The 18002-nt window shown below is 36.1% G+C and overlaps 4 protein-coding genes across 4 annotated transcripts; 1 reads left to right on the forward strand and 3 right to left on the reverse strand.

Annotated features, from left to right (window-relative positions):
• The first annotated feature begins 4299 nt into the window (after window positions 1-4299).
• On the forward strand, window positions 4300-7112 carry LOC125188610 (dihydrolipoyllysine-residue acetyltransferase component 4 of pyruvate dehydrogenase complex, chloroplastic-like). The gene is made up of 6 exons (XM_048085555.1): window positions 4300-5285; window positions 5656-5847; window positions 5927-6014; window positions 6097-6167; window positions 6235-6318; window positions 6819-7112. Exons 1-6 carry the CDS (start codon window positions 4443-4445, stop codon window positions 6921-6923), a joined length of 1383 nt encoding a protein of 460 aa, XP_047941512.1. The 5' UTR covers window positions 4300-4442; the 3' UTR covers window positions 6924-7112.
• Window positions 7113-7118: 6 nt separating this feature from the next.
• LOC125188611 (ACD11 homolog protein-like) lies at window positions 7119-8461 on the reverse strand. The gene is made up of 5 exons (XM_048085556.1): window positions 8245-8461; window positions 7920-8163; window positions 7677-7849; window positions 7456-7601; window positions 7119-7382 (listed from the first exon to the last, which is right to left on the reverse strand). Exons 1-5 carry the CDS (start codon window positions 8298-8300, stop codon window positions 7276-7278), a joined length of 726 nt encoding a protein of 241 aa, XP_047941513.1. The 5' UTR covers window positions 8301-8461; the 3' UTR covers window positions 7119-7275.
• A 2686-nt stretch (window positions 8462-11147) lies between these two features.
• LOC125186020 (ubiquitin receptor RAD23d-like) lies at window positions 11148-14620 on the reverse strand. The gene is made up of 12 exons (XM_048082321.1): window positions 14445-14620; window positions 13416-13577; window positions 13227-13280; window positions 12908-12978; window positions 12656-12733; window positions 12384-12555; window positions 12126-12266; window positions 11981-12049; window positions 11840-11887; window positions 11650-11759; window positions 11471-11549; window positions 11148-11376 (listed from the first exon to the last, which is right to left on the reverse strand). Exons 1-12 carry the CDS (start codon window positions 14508-14510, stop codon window positions 11260-11262), a joined length of 1167 nt encoding a protein of 388 aa, XP_047938278.1. The 5' UTR covers window positions 14511-14620; the 3' UTR covers window positions 11148-11259.
• A 2094-nt stretch (window positions 14621-16714) lies between these two features.
• LOC125189253 lies at window positions 16715-17227 on the reverse strand. The gene has a single exon (XM_048086547.1). The coding sequence runs from the start codon at window positions 17225-17227 to the stop codon at window positions 16715-16717; it is 513 nt and encodes a 170-aa protein (XP_047942504.1).
• Between the last annotated feature and the right edge of the window lie 775 nt (window positions 17228-18002).

Raw genomic sequence — 18002 nt, forward strand, 5'->3', positions numbered from 1 at the left:
GGGCCGCGGCGGGCGAGGGCTCGGGCTCCGGCACGGGCACGGGCTCGAACACCCTAATGTCCATGTACCTGGTCGCCACGATGGCTGACACTTCAAAAATGAGTCCTCCCCAATTTGAAGCCCATATGGACGGAATTGCGCATTTGAAAGCTCAACTTGGTATTCGGACTCGATCTAACTTGGGTGCACGCCGACTTCGGGGGATGATTCGCCGGCGGAGTAGTTTTTATAATTTAATTTAGAGTATTTTAATTATTGTATTTTTAATTCTTTTAGGCCTTTAAATTTTAATTTTAATTTTATTTAATGAAGTGTGTTTTTATTAATTGAATTTGTTGGAAATAAAAATAACAAAATGAAATTGAATGAATAGTTAAGGGATGAGATGATTAAGAGATGGAGGGATGCAGGTTTTGTCTCTTAGTTAAGAGATGAGCTGAAAAGTACAGTGGGGCCCATGAATAGTGAAGAGATGAGACGGTTAAGAGATAGGGATGCGGATGACCTAATAAATGGAGTGAGATGATAGAGTGTATAATAAATAAAGTAAGATAATAAATTAAGTGAGTTGGTTGAAGGTGAGTCCCTTTTGACTTTTTTGGTTTTTTATTTTTGTTTTTGTTTATTTTAATGTATATAATGACATTTTGAAGTAATTTTGATGAACAATGGGGTAAAATTGTATGACCAAATATGAAAAATTCTAAATGTGACTCTTAAACTGGGACGGACTTTTATGACAAAATGTGACTCTTAAACTAGGACGGAGGGAGTAATTTTTTTTTTTTTTTATTTCCTCCGTTCGATTGTGGTGGAGTCTTTTTACCATTTTGGTACGTTCTATAATAGTGGAATCATTTTCCATTTTAGTAAAAGTCAACACATTTCTTCTCATTTACTTACTATCTCTTATTTTATTATCTTTTCATCTCTTTACCTTTTTTCATTTCCTATTTTATTCATTTTTTACTTAACTCACTTAACACAATTTTTCTTAAATTACGTGTAAAAAAAACGTCTCCACAGCTATACAACGGAGGGAGCATAAAATATCGTGGATGTGAGAAACAACATTCTTTGTTGTATAATTAGCCAAAATAGGGGATCCAAACCCTCACCTCAAGCGGGTGGAATTTGATACTTAGAATATGAGACTAGACATAATGGAATAAGAACACTTAATAACATTTCATCTCTTGATAATATCGGAGAGGATCTCCAGCTCCACTCCTCATCCACCTCTCACAATCAAATAAAATAATTCACTAACACTTATTAAAATTGTTCATAGTTATAATATTATTTTATTTGATTGTGAGAGGTGGATGAGGAGTGGAACATGAGAAGTGGAGTAGGAGATCCTCTCTGTGATAATATTGCATCCGTCCCTATAAAATATTAGTAGATTATTTTATTATTTTGGAATGTCTCTTAAAATTTATACACCTACAATTTATATTTTAGGAATTTTTCTCTCTCTAATGAGGTGGTTTCATTATCTACTAACAATACTTCAATCTCTTTGATACCCGAATGAGGCTGCTATCAACGGCGAACCCAGGTGGGATCACGTGGGGTCGGTCGACCCCACCGGTGGTCCACCTGAGTGCAGCCGAAAAATGTCATTTCGACCTTTGACACAGCACAGCTCCGCCTCCGACCCCACGAAAGCTTCAACTCCATAAATCTTCTACCTTTTTCCAAATAATAAGAATACAGAGGAACAATATTAGATAAACTTAGAGGAGAGAGGTGGGAATCTGATGTTGGCCAGTCGGCTGATGAAAAAGACGATGATGGTTCCATATTAGTTAGGTTAAATGAAATTTTTTGGGCCTATTTTGCTTATTTGTTAGGCCACCTAAAATGTTAATATCAATTAATTAAATAGGTCGGCTCAAATTTCGTTTCATCAACCACAAGTCATTTTTATTTAATCACTTTTTAAAATTATTATGTGTTAAATATTTGGTGTTAAAGAATTTTGAATTGGTATGGTAACTAATTAGCATTCTCAGATCAAATCTTAGTTATTAGATTAGAAGATCTAGTGGTTGAAATAATGCCATAGATTATATTTTTAATTAAGAAAATTAATAAATAAAATTAAAGGGTATTAATGTCAATTTCCTTTCATTAAAATCATCTTAAAATTTTAAATTTACATAACTCTCTCGATTTAAATTATTTTTTCGCAAAAAATATATTAAATTAAAGATAATTTTATAAGGATTCCAACGAGATCTCAAATTGCATATGTTCCGACGACGTTCGGATGATGAAATTTAATATTTTTTATTTTAGTTTTCGTAAATGTTGATAACCAGATTTTTATCAACAAATACATCAAAAAATTTCAGTATAATGCGTATAAAATCTCAATAAAACCATATAAAAATCTCTATAAATATGTGTTGATATTTTCTTGTGCTAGTGTTGATATTCTTATGTCATAATTATTGATATTTGTATTACACTATGTTGATATAAAAAAACATTCACGAAAATATTATATGATAACATAATGACGAAATTACCCTTTTATTGTTATTTTTATTTTGTCTACTATTTATTGAAATTCGTAAGGTTCAATCTCATCCACTCATTTTAAAATCTAAGGATGTAGATTTGGTCTTAATTTTGGATTATGATGCTATAAGCAATGGAAGATGACCCTGCTATTGTATATACAAATATTCATCTGACTACTTAAAATATAATACTCCCTTCGTTCATAAAGAATATGCATTTTGGGGACGACACAAGTTTTAATGTAAAATTAGTAAAGTAATAGACATGCTGAGAGAAAAAGTAAGTACAACATTGTTAGTGAATAATGAGTCTTACCTAATTAGAGAAAAAAAACTTTCCATAATTAGAAAGTGCATATTTTTGTGGGACGAACTAAAAAGGAAAAAGTGCATATTCTTGTGGGACGGATGAAGTAATATTTAATTTAAAATAATTATTTATATATTATTATATTTATTATTATTTTTAATTATATTCGACCCCCACGGAGATCCACCATTGGCTGCTATGATCGGTGGGGCTGCTCCAGTCGATGGGGAGAAGAATTCCGCGTCTATGGTGTTGGCAGTGCTACTGCGCTAAGGATGGCAGCACTGGCCGCGGCTCTAGTCTGACATTGTAGGGGAAGGAGAAGATGTCGAGAGATGTAGAGATAACATTTTGAGAACTAACATTGGAGTAGTATTTTCACTTGGGTTGTTTTTTAATGCAAATGAAGATAATTCAAATAACTTTGGCTGCATTATCTTTCTTGTTTAATCCATCAAAGGGCTCTTGCTGGTACATGTGTGCTCCCTTATATTACAAATTGTGGTATATTTTTTGTTTAATCTATTAGTTTAATATATTTTTGAATTAATACATGCTGATATTGCCAAAACTGAAGTGTTTATTGGTGGAATCAAGATAGCATGGTAATTATTACTTATATTGCATAAAACAAAGTGTTAATACTAATATTGCATGATTGTGTAATCTGTTTTGCATATGTGTATCTCACTTTTGCATATTGCGAATTATGACATCCAATATTGCATTTTTGAATAAAAGATTTTGCATTTGAAAATTGTTGGAATTCTTCTTATGTTGATAGTGGAATACGAATTACATTGTGTTAGTGTGAATTAAATGATGGTTTTTTTGGGTTACAAACTCTTGAAAATACCCGCATGAATCGTGACTTCCGTAAACATCCTTTCTCGTTTTTATCTCTTTTTTTAGAAAATAATTTTGCATCCATTGCAAATTAATGAAAAATGTAACCCATTTTTTTTTTATAACATCTTTTTTTTTTTTAACATTTCTTTGGCTTTGATGAAGAAGATGAAGGAGAAATCTATCAATTTTGTAATTTGGAATTCCGAAATTTGTTCTGTAAAGTGGTGCTAGAATTAGACCTCTTGAATTTTGAATTTAAGAGAGAAAGAACATCCTTTGGATATGCTTGATTCATTCATTTCCTTTGTATTGTCCTAATAGAAGCTATCATCACTATTTAGCAAATAATTGTTCGCCGCAAGAAAATAATAGAATCAAAGTGACAATTCTCCGTCTCATAAAAAAAAACATAAATAATCCTAGTTTGGAGAGTATTTTGATCTCAAAACAAGCAAAAGTCATTTGTGCAATGTCGTATCAATGTCCAAAAATGTTCTGCTTATGATATATTAAAATATTAAAAATAAAGAATATGTTGAGGAAATAAAAATTGAAATTCTGTGTTTGAAGTTATATCCCATGAAATGAAAATCTGATAATTTACACATTAATAAAATCATAGAATGGAATTGGCAGGCGAACTACTCGAAGCTAACTCAAACTAATTTTCCCCTCGACGCCTCCGCCCCCTTCTCTCTACTTGTACACTACCACTACCACTACCACTGCCGCCACCGCTTTCATCTATCCCAATGGCTTCTCTCTCTTTCTCCTCCTCCGTCTCTACCTCCACCCCCTTCCTCCGCCCCTCCGCATTCCTCCTCAGGCCCCGCTCCGCCCGCCTCCCCCTCGTCCAAGCCAAGATCCGCGAGATCTTCATGCCCGCCCTCAGCTCCACCATGACCGAGGGCAAAATCGTCAGCTGGGTCAAATCCGAGGGCGACGTCCTCTCCAAGGGCGAATCCGTCGTCGTCGTCGAATCCGACAAGGCCGACATGGACGTCGAGACCTTCTACGACGGAATTCTCGCTGCAATCGTCGTCAACGAGGGCGAGACGGCTCCCGTCGGCGCTGCGATTGGCCTTCTAGCCGAGACCGAGGCCGAAATCGCCGAAGCTAGGGCTAAAGCTGCCGCGCAGTCGTCCGCCGCGCCGCCGGCGGCGGCCGAGGAGCCGGCTCCTGTTGCTCCGAAAGCTGAATCTCCAGCTCCAGCTCCGGTGGCTGCTGCGACGCCGGGGAAGCTGGTGGCGACGCCTTTCGCGAAGAAATTAGCGAAGCAGCATAAGGTGGATATCACTAAATTGGTAGGGACGGGGCCGTTCGGTAGAGTTACGCCGGAGGATGTGGAGAAAGCGGCTGGAATCGCGCCGGCGCCGAAGGCAAATGTGGTTGCAGCGGCGGCGCCTGTGGCTCCTGCGGCGGCATCTCCGCCTAAGACTGCAGCGAGTTATCCTGAGATCCCAGGGGCGAAAATAGTGCCGTTTACCACAATGCAGGCGGCGGTATCGAGGAATATGATCGAGAGTCTCTCCGTGCCGACCTTTAGAGTTGGTTATCCCATTGCAACGGATGCGCTCGATGCTCTGTATAAGAAGGTACAAATGCTCAATTCAATCCCAAATTCCCAAATTCAATTGAATAAGTTAGGGTTTCCATAGTTAATTGATGATTCATAACTTTATGAATGAGGGAATTTCATGTTCAATTATTATGCTATGGTATGAGTTGATGAGTTTGTGATGTGATTTAATCCATTGATGCTATGTATACATTTGATTAAAAGGTTACTGAGTTGATCTCAATTTCCCTAGTTAGTTGAACAGATTAGGTCTTCCATAGCCAATAGAAATTCAGAACTTTGTGGTTGAAGGATTTTTATCTCCAGTAATTATGGTGTGTGGTGTGAATTGATGAATTCGGTAGATTAATAATAATAAGTAATGTGAATTATTAAATTGATAATAGGTGAAGGCAAAGGGTGTTACCATGACTGCCTTGTTAGCAAAAGCTGCAGCAATGGCACTGGTTCAACATCCGGTGGTGAATGCAACATGTAAAGATGGGAAAAGCTTTACTTACAACAGCAGTGTAAATATTGCTGTGGCTGTGGCAATGGATGATGGGTTGATCACACCAGTGCTTCAAGATGCTGATAAGGTGCACTGCTACTTGATTCTCTTGTTATTTGGCAACTGTTGTTGCAAGATCATAACTTGGTTGTGTGCTGTTGTTCTAGTTGGATTTATATCTCTTGTCTAAGAAGTGGAAGGAGCTAGTTGAAAAGGCACGAGCGAAGCAACTTCAGCCCCAAGAATACAATTCAGGTAGTGTACTCATAGAGTTGGATCTGTATTAATTTGGAGAACACATATGGCATTGAGACTGAATTACATTACCAATATGTAGGGACTTTCACATTATCTAATTTGGGCATGTTTGGAGTGGATAGATTTGATGCTATACTTCCGCCAGGACAGGTGATGGTTTAAATATAACATTATACGGATTGTAAAGTTATGATTATTTACCAAGTTATTTGTTCAGGGAGCTATAATGGCCGTGGGGGCATCAAAGCCTACCGTTGTAGCTGACAAAGAAGGATTCTTCACCGTTAAAAACCAGATGCTGGTAACTTCACCAAACTGTGTCTTAATTTATATTTCATCATAAACACTACCTACAGGTTTGGAAAAGATGTTAAATTAGAGAGATGGGTGATCTTATATTTGAGAAATGTCCTTTTGGACTTACCAGAAGACGCATATAGCTGTTTGGCTTCAACCACACACCCAATAAAAGGAAGACATAACAATACCTATTTGTGATTGTGAAATAATATTTGAGATAATTTTATTTTGTAGTGACTACTGACTATATATACTTGGGTTATATAAGGAAATGGTAGCTTTTTTACGAGATTGTAAGATATCAAAAGGCCTAAGATTAGGGGAAGTAATGGCTAACCAGTTTTAGAGGTGGAATTTGTGGAACTTATTACGTAGTAGTTAGTAATATGATTCATCTTGCTGAAAACCTAGCTTGTAGATTAGAGCTATTGTTTACTAAGAAATTGTTCAATTTCCTTCTCTTGTTGGCAATATAATGATATCCAAAACCTTCTTTTTTAGGTGAATGTTACAGCTGACCACAGAATCATCTATGGTGCTGACTTAGCTGCCTTCCTCCAAACATTTGCAAAAATCATCCTGAACCCGGAAAGCTTGACAATGTAGAAGTGAAGCAAGGCATTACACTGAATAAAGTAAAGCCAACTGAAGAGTTTAGTGTTTGATTCTTTGCCTCTGATATTTATACTCTTGCAATCAAAATTATTGAAGGCAGTTTTGAATCGTCTATTTGAGGAGGATGATGTCCATTTCCAAAATTTTTTAATGAAATTGATGCAGAAGGTTTTCTTATAATGAAGATTAGCATAACTTACTGATGTTATAAATGGTATGACATTGCATATATACATGTACCATTTGGTCACCTATTAAATGGATACCTCAACTGTTAGTTCTACACATAATATCTCTGACCTAAAAGCACAGAACATCACCCATTTGAACCTCCACAGCAGCCTCACCAATCCAAGCTGATATTCCTTTTAGTATAGAGCTTGTCAATGTATTCTATGATAGGATCCGAGGCTTTGATGAATCTTCTCATCTCCCTCTCTGCCGATTCATCTGTTAAGAAAACCGTCGTTTTAGGGCAAGATCACACTCTGCAGAAATGAAGAAGGGGAATTTGAGAACTCACGAGTTTCGTTTAGTTTGACGAGCAGCTGTTCCCTTGTAGGAAGAGCATACATCCCAGCAGAAGCAGCTGTTCTCACAGCCCAAGTGTGGTAAGGGGCGCACGTTTTGGCATAAGCCGACGAGGCTGCTTCTTTCAAACTCGGATCACTGCGATGTCAAAATGTGATCCGATTAGCCGTGATTATGAATGAATGAATCTTGTTAGTTTGCAGCAAAACATACTCTGAGTTGAGAAAGTTCTTGAACAGAGTTGAGATGAGATCAATGCCCTGTCTCACTCTTCTCAGCTGACGAGTAAGGCTTCCTTGTGTCCTAACCGTGCCTTGTTTTATGTCATAATCTATTATTCTGTTTAATGTTAAGTGTGTTTTGATTGCTCCTTTAAGCCCACCCACCTGAAAACCATGAATTGAGGTTAATTATAGTTTATAGTAGAAAAGATATCGTAATTAATGAGATCGATACCTTAGCACCATATTCTAACTCGGCAAATTTGAAGGCAGTGCCAAGGCAGGTAAAGAGAACAGAGACAAGAGAGCATGCGTCGCAGAAGCTCTTCAAATCGAGATCGCCATCGAAGCTGCCAGCGTTCACCGTGGCGCAGAGGTCCTCGAACGCGTCCGCCACCGCCGACAGCGGCGTAAGCTTAGTATCAACACCATCCTCCTCACGCCTTGACGTTATTGAGCTTTTCACAAAACTTTCTCTCCTTCAAAAATTTGCAAAAAAAATTAAACAAATCAAGCATGGAGAAATTCAAGAAATGGAAGGAGAAGATTGAAAATCTTACCTTTCCTTGAATGAGCCTCCTGATCTTGATAATAGGGAACGCAATTTGGAGGCCATTCCAAAAAAATCAAACAGATAGAAGAGAAAGATGGTTAATGTGAAAAAGTGAGAAAATAAAGTTTATAACTTAATATAGTTAGTAATGGTTTGGGAGGAAAAAATGCAAATTTATGGATAGCACAGTTCTAGAATTAGAAAAAGTCGTTGAATCTACTAATTTGATCGTTCTCTGTTTTTGCTTGTCTGTAGACTATAATGACGACTTATCTACTTCTACAAAATTCTAAGTTGAAATTGGATATCGAATTTTGTTGTCATAATCTAAGAATAGGCATCTAACACGTATGAAGACAATTAGACAAGTGGAATCATTTTATGTAGTTGTATTATATAACAAATCAATTTGTTCTTAAAAAAAAAAAACAAATCAATTTGTTATTTATAGTTTTAGTGGGCATTGGGATGTGTGGTACTGGATTCGTTTCAAACGAGGGATTAACCGTGCAGTAAGTTACAGCTTATACAGTTAATTTTTTTTTAAAATGAGGGTTGTAGAGTCAAACATACATTTAACAAAGTTTGAAATATAGCAATGAACTTATATAATAAAATTATGTCAACACGCACAAAAAGCTATATAGGGAGTAGAATATATTCAAAGTAAAAGTCTTGTTAGTTGGGCCGATTCAGAGTTAAGGATAAGAGCGAATAATAAAACTCCACCCATCCATAAAAAATAATTCATTTTTTCTATTTTAATCCATCCATAAAAGAAATATAAGTCTAATTTATGGTAATTTTATATTTATAATATATTGTGTCCCATGTTAGTGAATAATGCATCAAATATTATTTTCTTTTTTTTTCATTACTTTATGAGTAATTTTTACATAAACATTGTACTTCATTCACTATTAAAGTAGTTTTCATAGATGGAGAAATAAAATTAACTCTTACCTTCCATCTCTTGCAGTATTAAAAAGAGACACACGAACTCATGATAATAAGGAAGGAAACTCATTTGAGAGCTTTTCTTTTTTATAGATAGTACTCTCATCGTATAAAAAAAATAGTACTAGTTCTTTTTGTTTATCTTAGTTCGTCCACTAAATTTAGTTCATATCTCTTTGCGATAAGCATCTATCTCTAATGGCTTGATCCACCTTTTCACGAGTAATTAATCAATATTTTTTCTTTTTATCTCTCTTATTTAAAGGTGTCGAACGGATAAGATCGACTATATTTAATAAGGTCTACGCTAGTTGAGGCCCATACTCACTTGGTAAGTGAACTGCGTTGGGACGGGGTGTGTTGGCAGTGAGGATCACCTAATTCTTTTCATATATCATCCCTGCTCCATCCCTCACAAACGTAAAATATAACGGTGAGTCAATTACTTACAAGTTGATAATAACACAAATTTGTTATACTACTACTCCCTCCGTCCGCGATTAGGAGTCCCGTCCCGGTCACTTTTGCACACCTATTTTATAAAAATAATAAAAATAATAGTTAAAGTGGAGAAATGGTAAAATAAAAAAGAGAATAATGTTGAGAAGACTCTTGTCAACAATATTATCTCTCTTACTTTACCATTTGTCCACTTTAACTATTTTTTATTATTTTTATAAAACGGGTGCGCAAAAGTGACCGGGACTCCTAATCGCGGACATAATATTCCAATTTTTAATTGCGGTAAGTTCAATAAAGTTACTACAGCCTACAAGTTAAAAAATTAGCTAATCTGAATGTTTTTGTCAACTATATGTAAAATTTGGAACTTGAGTACTTGAAAAAGTAATAATCCATACTTGAAAAATTCTAAAATCTTTCAACATCCGACCTTTGATTTTTTGTGCATTGTTTACCAAATTCGATTCATCATTTCATAGTCTTAAAACTTCTTCTTTGATTTGTCATATTCTATAAGTTGTGCATTCGGTAAACTTTATTCAACCAATCCTTCAAGTCAAGAGGATGAAAAGTTGTGACTTTATAGACGGAAGAATAGTGTATAGAAATATGAAATACAACTAGAAGATGTTAGTGCATTATTCATGGGACGTGCTTATTCAAATTTTGTAACGCTATTCAAAGAGCAATTATTATACAGCGAGTGAATAATGGCTTTCCGTGTCCCTTACAATTGACCTAAAATCTAAATTATGTTGACGAGTCGATCTATTCTACAATGTTGTCGATTCTACTAGAATTCACATAAGCAATTGTTGATGAACACATAATTAATTATTTTGGTGGGAAACGGACATTTGATGATGGCGCGTTAACATGTCATATTGCATAATGATAATTCTCTCTGTTTTAGGATTCAGTTTTTCTCTTCTTATTTCTAAACTAGTGTTACCACCCGTGCTATGCACGGGACAAAATATTTTCAAATAAAAAATATAAAGAAAATAATATAAAAATATATTTCTTTTAAGAATATGAATTAATTAAAAATGATATTAATAAGATTATAAATAATTAAAAACATTATAAACAACAATAAATAATCATTTGTAATTCTCTTCACCCATTTTTAATTTTTTAAAGATTTGATGCAGTTACTTGGTAAATTCAATTCAATAATCTTTGAAAAAAAACATGTTTCTTAATCTCCCCCTCTTTATATCTGTGTGTTAAATTCAATATACAGGATCACGATCATTAAGATATGAGCTAAATAAATCAACCATTCAGTGAACTAATCACATCTAGTTATGTGCTTAATTGATTATTAATCTCTGATGCAATAATACTAGAAATTCCATAGATACTTCCTACGTCATGCTGATTCAAATTTTCAATTATATGGAACTATTTTAGATGGTGCTTTGAAATTTTTGAATGGAGGGGGTAAGAGATGGAGTTAATACATTTCTGAGCATCACGCCATATAAATTAACTCCAAAAAAAGATGGGTAATAAAGTTCAGAATATGCACACAATAAGAACTGAGAAAATAGGGTTTTGGAAATAGATAATTGTTATTGACCTCAATGCTAATATTTCATCACTCTTCAAACTCATGTATATGGTCCAACAAGTAGTTTGCAGCCAGCTCCTCATTCTTGTTGCAGGCGAAGAACACTTGAAGAACTATTGCCCGGTCGAACCCCATAGATTCAAGCTGGAAAAACAATACCATACGTTAGCTACAAAACATATTCAAGAAGCTGAAAAGTGTGCATCTGTGGAGAAGGTTCTGTTAGGCGAGAAGTTACTCGTTCTATAGCCTCGCGTTCCTCTGGTGTAACTGTCACGGCCTGAGGCATTGCTGCAGGAAGCTGCCCCTCTACATTGCTGAAATCAACATCACACAAATAAAAAAATTTGAATCAGAACCCCACTTCCAATGACAGGAACATGTTTTTAGTATTATTGCTTTGCAATTAAGAGATACCCTTCATCGCCTTCTATGGGCTCATTGATCAGGCGAAGAAAGTCTGCTTGGTGGTCTTGAATCAGCCTCACTAATTGAGGATTTTGCTTTCCGAGCTCTTGAAGCATGGGCTGCCAAAAAAAGACAAAGCTCGTCAGTCAATGCCTGTTCGACATAGGAATAAGAAGATATGATGAGAAAGAGAGCGAACCTGCAAGATTTGAGGGTTGGCCTGCACCATCTCCCTCAGTGCTTGGAACTGATGCAAAGGATTAAGAAATAATTCAAAAATATTAGAAGCAAATACAAGAGTTCGTTCTTCGTTGAGCTATTTTAAAATCCTCAAAACTACCTGTGGAGTGTTCCGTAGAAACTCTAGGGTGTTTGCACCACCAGCGTTCGGACCCATATTTGGGAGACCCTGTCAAGACATAATCATATCTGCGTCATCAACTATGCATTTTCCATTCGCATGTTATGATCCTCTCTAGAATAACCTGTGGGAAAAGATTTAGTGGATCCGCATTCGGTCCAGAGGCAAGATCAGGTGCTGCTTGCACAGCTTCCTGAGGTTGTGCAGGCACATTGACAGCCGTTCCACCAGGTGCAGCAGGGGCTTCAGCTGATTCAGGTATCCCCTATGATGCATCACAAACAAGAACGCGCCACCAGTGTAATTACTATTATTTGAAGGATTCAAGTTAAACGCGTGATGGAGAAAGCTTGAGAACAGCCAAGATAGAAGTTTCACTCACAGAATATAAATAATCAATCGCTCTCTCTGGGTTATTGAAAGCAGCACGAAGAGCTCGCACAACTGTGTCTCTGTCCCAAATTCCCCCACCCATATCAATAATCTGCTGGATAGTACCCTCAAGGTTATTACCTGATACTAGATTAGATGCAGCTTGTCCGTAAACATCCGACCTGCAATAAAGCCGGATGTGAGAGTCCTGAAAGCCACAATGGCACAATTGCAGGGAAAAAAGAAACAATCTGTATAAAATATCATTAGAAGGATACTCACACAGCATTGGCAGCTGAAACAGGAGCAGGAGAAGGAACAGCAGCAGGAGCTGGAACAGAAACAGGAGCGAGTGAAGGCCTGCAAAATAAATTAATTTTAATCTCTGGCCACTAAATAAATTTAAGATGAATATAAAAATTATATCAATGTGCTACATGCATCCAAGAAAAGTAGGGGGCAGAGAGGGAGGAAGGGAGCACCGAGAATAACAAAGTTCCGAGCACTAAAAGTAAATGGTAACAAAACTCTTACACAGCCACAGGAGGTTGAGGGGTTGTTGATACTGGAGCTGAAGTAGGCTGTGATTCACCTGATCTGGGTGCCTAGAAAACATAAAGCACAGATGATTTACTAAAGTATGCCAAACTTCACGAAAGCCTCTAGAAAGTTGTTTGCAAATGGCATTTTTAATTAATCAATATGAGCAAATTGGTCAACACACATTGGTGTGGGGCATCAAACTATAGGAGTGATAATTGGAGCTGCAACGTTAAATACATGAATCTAATTGATTGTTTACCAGATATAGAAAGTAGAAACATCATTATTAGTGAATCTAGTTTGTTGTTACCTTCACAGTGGGTGCACTTGATGTCGTTGAGCCTTCACCTTGAGAGACCTTGTTCTACAACAACAAAAAGGAAGTCACAACAAAAGGACAACCGATCGGATAATAACCGTAGGTTAAAGTCCAGCTTGGAGAACACATCTGCTTTGTGTCTCCTAATGAATCAAGAATTAGCAACAAATGAAGTCTTACCTTCGACAGCATAATAACAACAAACGCATTTTCAGCAATTTTATTCTCATCAAGTGTTGTGCCATCTTTAAGAACTTTTCCTTGATGGATAAGCATTTGCAGTGCTGCAGGATAAACATCGGCTCCCTGCGTAGTTTCTATGATTCTCTTCACATTCTCAACCTGGACATTAAAGCTTATCAACAAAACAAGCCAAATCCCCAAAACATAATGCTAATCATTTATTCTATATATTCACCAATTTAAATGTGGCATATAAGATACATCGATGTTCATATAAAGTCATCTCGAACACCTGGTGGAATACCCTACGCAACACCAGATGAGAAGCATTACGTCCAGTGGCTAATGTATGATTAGAATGGCAATCTTCTCATACTTATGATACCGTGAAGTGGCGATAATTCCCACAAACGAATCACAATCACCATGATCAACACAATTCAGAGACACTGCTAATATTCTTCTTAATGACTCAAGCACTACAGCAGAAGCTACTAAATCCAGAATCCAACTAAAGGGATTGTCAAGTTTCAAAGTTCAAACACTACATCTACTCATTTGAATAACTTACTTATCTGAAACATCGACCTCTACTATTAAGCTTCATTATCACTTAATTAGGAAATCACAATAGAAGTATTACACCAAAGAATTTTAATCACACAAGTGATTTTCATCATAAATCACACACTAAAACGAGCACACGCCAAATGAATAGTATTGAATAGTTTCTACGCCCCATCCATTGCTCCATGAGTCCATGAGCATAAAAACCAAGTAATTGCTTAAAAGTAACAAATTCAATTGAACAGTTTCTCAATTGAAATGGGAAAAGGAGGATTTCAACATGTAAAATCACAGATATATCATGATACACTAATTCCAATAGCAGATTAAACAACAACATCTTCACAATAAATTAATCAGTAAGTTTCCAAAAACCGCAAAAATTCGAGCGTAAAAATTCATCATCGATTAAAATTCAACACAATTAGGAAAGATCAAAACATAGGAGTTGTAGAAAACCTTGTCTTCGGGTTTCACTTCGATTTCGAAGCTGGTGCCCTTGAGCGTCTTCACGAAAATCTTCATTTTTAATTGTTACAATAATAATTGATACGGATTTTCGAGGATTTAGTTTAGAGTTTTGAGAGAAGAGATGCAGAAGAGCAAGGGCATAATTTCGCCGTGGACTTTAATTTTGCCTTTCAGAGATATTTTTCCACAGTATCTCAGCTCTGAGTGGGAGAGATACACTCGCTCTAACATTCGCGTGGAAGACGGAGGGGAGGGGAGGCAGTATGATTGGTGCGTGGAACTCACGGACGATATGCGAGGTTGGCCTTTGTTGGGGTATAGATAAAAAGTGAGCTTGTTTTGTCTACGATTCCAACAACTGGATGAGACTTACCTCAGGCTTATCTGTATGTTAATAGCTTTTCTGGAATGTTTTTTCTACTAATTTTAATTTATTAATGTATTTTATGTGACGAATGAATAATCCTTTTATTTATGCATGCTTCTCTATGATGCTAAATAAATTTGATTTATTCTTGGGCCTATATGCATCAAATGTGTGGGAACCACGATTATTTATTCTTTTTTATTATTGGACCAATTATATCTATCACCGAACTAATTGATTATTCATTGTGTTGATCTGTAGGTATCTTGAAGGATGAGATAACTGATCTAAATATTTAAGGTTGCTCAATATCTAAAAACAGAAATCTACCCCTGATCATTTAATTAAGGATGGACGAGTCTCATACCACTTGAGTACACTCTTTAGATTTAAGATTATTTATTATTATTAGTTATTACTAATAATATTATGAAAATTTAATTTGTCAAGGGTAATTGGGTCATCTAATTAAATTTGGGCCTAATATGAGAAATTAAACCTTTTGAACAAAAAAGTTGGGCGGCGATATGCCATTATATTTGGGCTGGTTATTGCCAACTATAATTGGGCTAAACTTATTGCAACATAAATTTTCTTAGTATTTAAAAGGTGGATAAAAGTGCACAGTAAATGGGCAAGAAAATGAAATAGGCTTTAAACTTTTAATGCACAATTACTATGATGAAATGGGTTTTAAACTTTTAATGCACAATTACTACGGCAAAAGAGAAATTTAGTAGGTAGGAGAAAAAGAGAAAAAAATGGGTAAAAAAAGAGAAAAGAGGAGTATAAAATATTAGAAGTAGTGTTAATTGATCGTGGGATCCACTTCTATAATAGGAAGTTTAAAAAGTTTTTTAAAAAATTCTATTTTTAAAAAATGGACTAAAATGAAAATAATTTCTATTTTAAGGGCGAAAGTAGTAAAAATATACTAATCATTACCTATTAGTTCCTTATTAATTGAGTCGTTTTTCTATTCCAGAAAGTTCATGATAATTAAGTTATTTTTATTTCGGATAAAAAAACTACTCCCTCCATTCACTTTAGGAGTCTCATTTAATTTCAGTGCGAGGATTAAGAAATGCAAAGAAAAGTTGTGAAAAAAGATACTGATACGGGTGTCCTACTTTATTAATTACTACTCCCTCCGTCCCCGAATACTTGACACGGTTTGACCCGGCACGGGTTTTAAGAAATGTAATGGAAAGTGTGTTGAAAAAGTTGGTGAGATGTGGGTCCTACTTTTAAAGTATTAGTTTTATAATAAATGTGAGTAGGAATGAGTTAGTGGAATATGGGGTCCACTACAAAAAATGGAAAAAGTGAACTGTGTCAAGTATTCGGGGACGGACCGAAATGGCAAACTGTGTCAAGTATTCGGGGACGGAGGGAGTATGTGTTAAAATTTAATATTCATATTCTTATGAAAGGAGTAATATTCAGCCAATCACAAAATCTTCTCTATGCAACTTCAAAAAAAAAACCCAAAACCTCACGTAATATTTTAAATATTAACATGAATTGCCTGAAAAAATAATTTAGCACCAGTTCTTTATAACACATGCTTTGCATAAATTCATTCCCAACAATCTTTGTCCATTGTTTTTCGTAGAACTAATTAAAGGGTAGTAATTCAAGAATTACATCATGTTTCATATCAAAATTATGACCATACATGGTTCATATCAAAACGGAGAGTCTGATTACAAACTCAGTTTCAAGTTCAACTTTCAAGTTTCAACAAATTTCTTCATATCTGAATATGTATGTCGTCACTTTTTTTTTTCCTGTTTTTACCAGTATCAAAACAAATAAAAGTATAATATATTAAAAAATGTACATAAAAAATATTCCTCGATTGACCCTAACAGTAGCATATTTATCGAAACTACTGGGCGGGCAACGTTTCGGGTCTCCAAAAAACATCACCCGACCCGAATCCCATATCCGAATAGTCAAACAAACCGTCCAGCGCCACGTAATCACCGATACTATTTTCATTTTCAACTTCCCCAAACCCCAACCCGAAAGTATCGTAACCCGGAACTTCCCAAAACTCGTCCCGCAACTCAACCGTCACCAACGCAGTGCTCCACTCATTCACCGGAGGAGGAATCCCTAGCTCGTCATCGGATGCCTCCAATAAATACCCTAGATCTTGCTGAGAATCTCCGGGATGCGTCGCCAAATCAACGACTCCGTTATTCGCCGGCGAGGCAGTGATCTCCTCTTCAAAGCTCTTCATGAACGAGTCGAGATCCTGAGTTGAAGTGCTGAAATCAGAGTCGTCGTCAACTCCGTCCAATAGATCCTCCCTCAGCCGCTTCACCGCCGGCGAATCGATATCCGATTCCGCCTCATCCAAATCTTCTCGGAATCGTTTCCTCACCACTTCCTCCATTTAACGAAAAATTAAAAACCTCTTTTATCAATTTATAGATTAGCAGAGCAGAGTTAAATTGAAAGCCAATTGAGAATTGTAGAGAGATAAAATGCGAAATCTGCGATGCTAAAGGATAAAGAGATGATCGGATTTTATAGGTAAGATGGGATGATGAAAGCGACGGAGGAATACTGGGGACCCACATCCGGAACGTCTCGTCAATCGTAAACATCTTTGAAGCAATTGGTTTGACGTGTCTACTCGATTTTTCTGGTGTGGAATTTAGTATTGCGTAATTAACTGGATTTGAATTTTTGTTTGGAGTCCGTCTAAGGGAGTAGGGACCACCCGATATGGCAGTGTCAATCACGGCCGTTAAGTTTGGTTTGGGGTCCGTCCGTACTCTACTCCGTAATAACTGAGTAAAATAGCAATTTTCTTCTTATTTCAATATAAATTCAACATTTTAATCTACCATAGAAAAGTGATTTATTTCTACTTCACATTTTGTGGGCTATTATGCACAGTCGAAATTATTCAAAATCACTTTGAAGGTAAATATAATAAATGTTCTAGAAATAACAACAACAGAACGTGCGTTACAGTTGAATGCAGGATGATTATGCCTTAGAGTTTAACCGGAACAATTCATAAAAATTAATAACTTGGTATCATTAGTATGAATAAAAATTAATGTACATAGTTATACATGTACGTAGTACCTCAATTTGATACCCAGCCTAAATACATAGCATGGTATTAAGTATTAACAGCTCACCACTAATTTTATAAG

Source organism: Salvia hispanica, chromosome 5 (assembly GCF_023119035.1).
Source record: "Salvia hispanica cultivar TCC Black 2014 chromosome 5, UniMelb_Shisp_WGS_1.0, whole genome shotgun sequence".
In the NCBI taxonomy this organism is placed as follows: Eukaryota; Viridiplantae; Streptophyta; class Magnoliopsida; order Lamiales; family Lamiaceae; genus Salvia; species Salvia hispanica.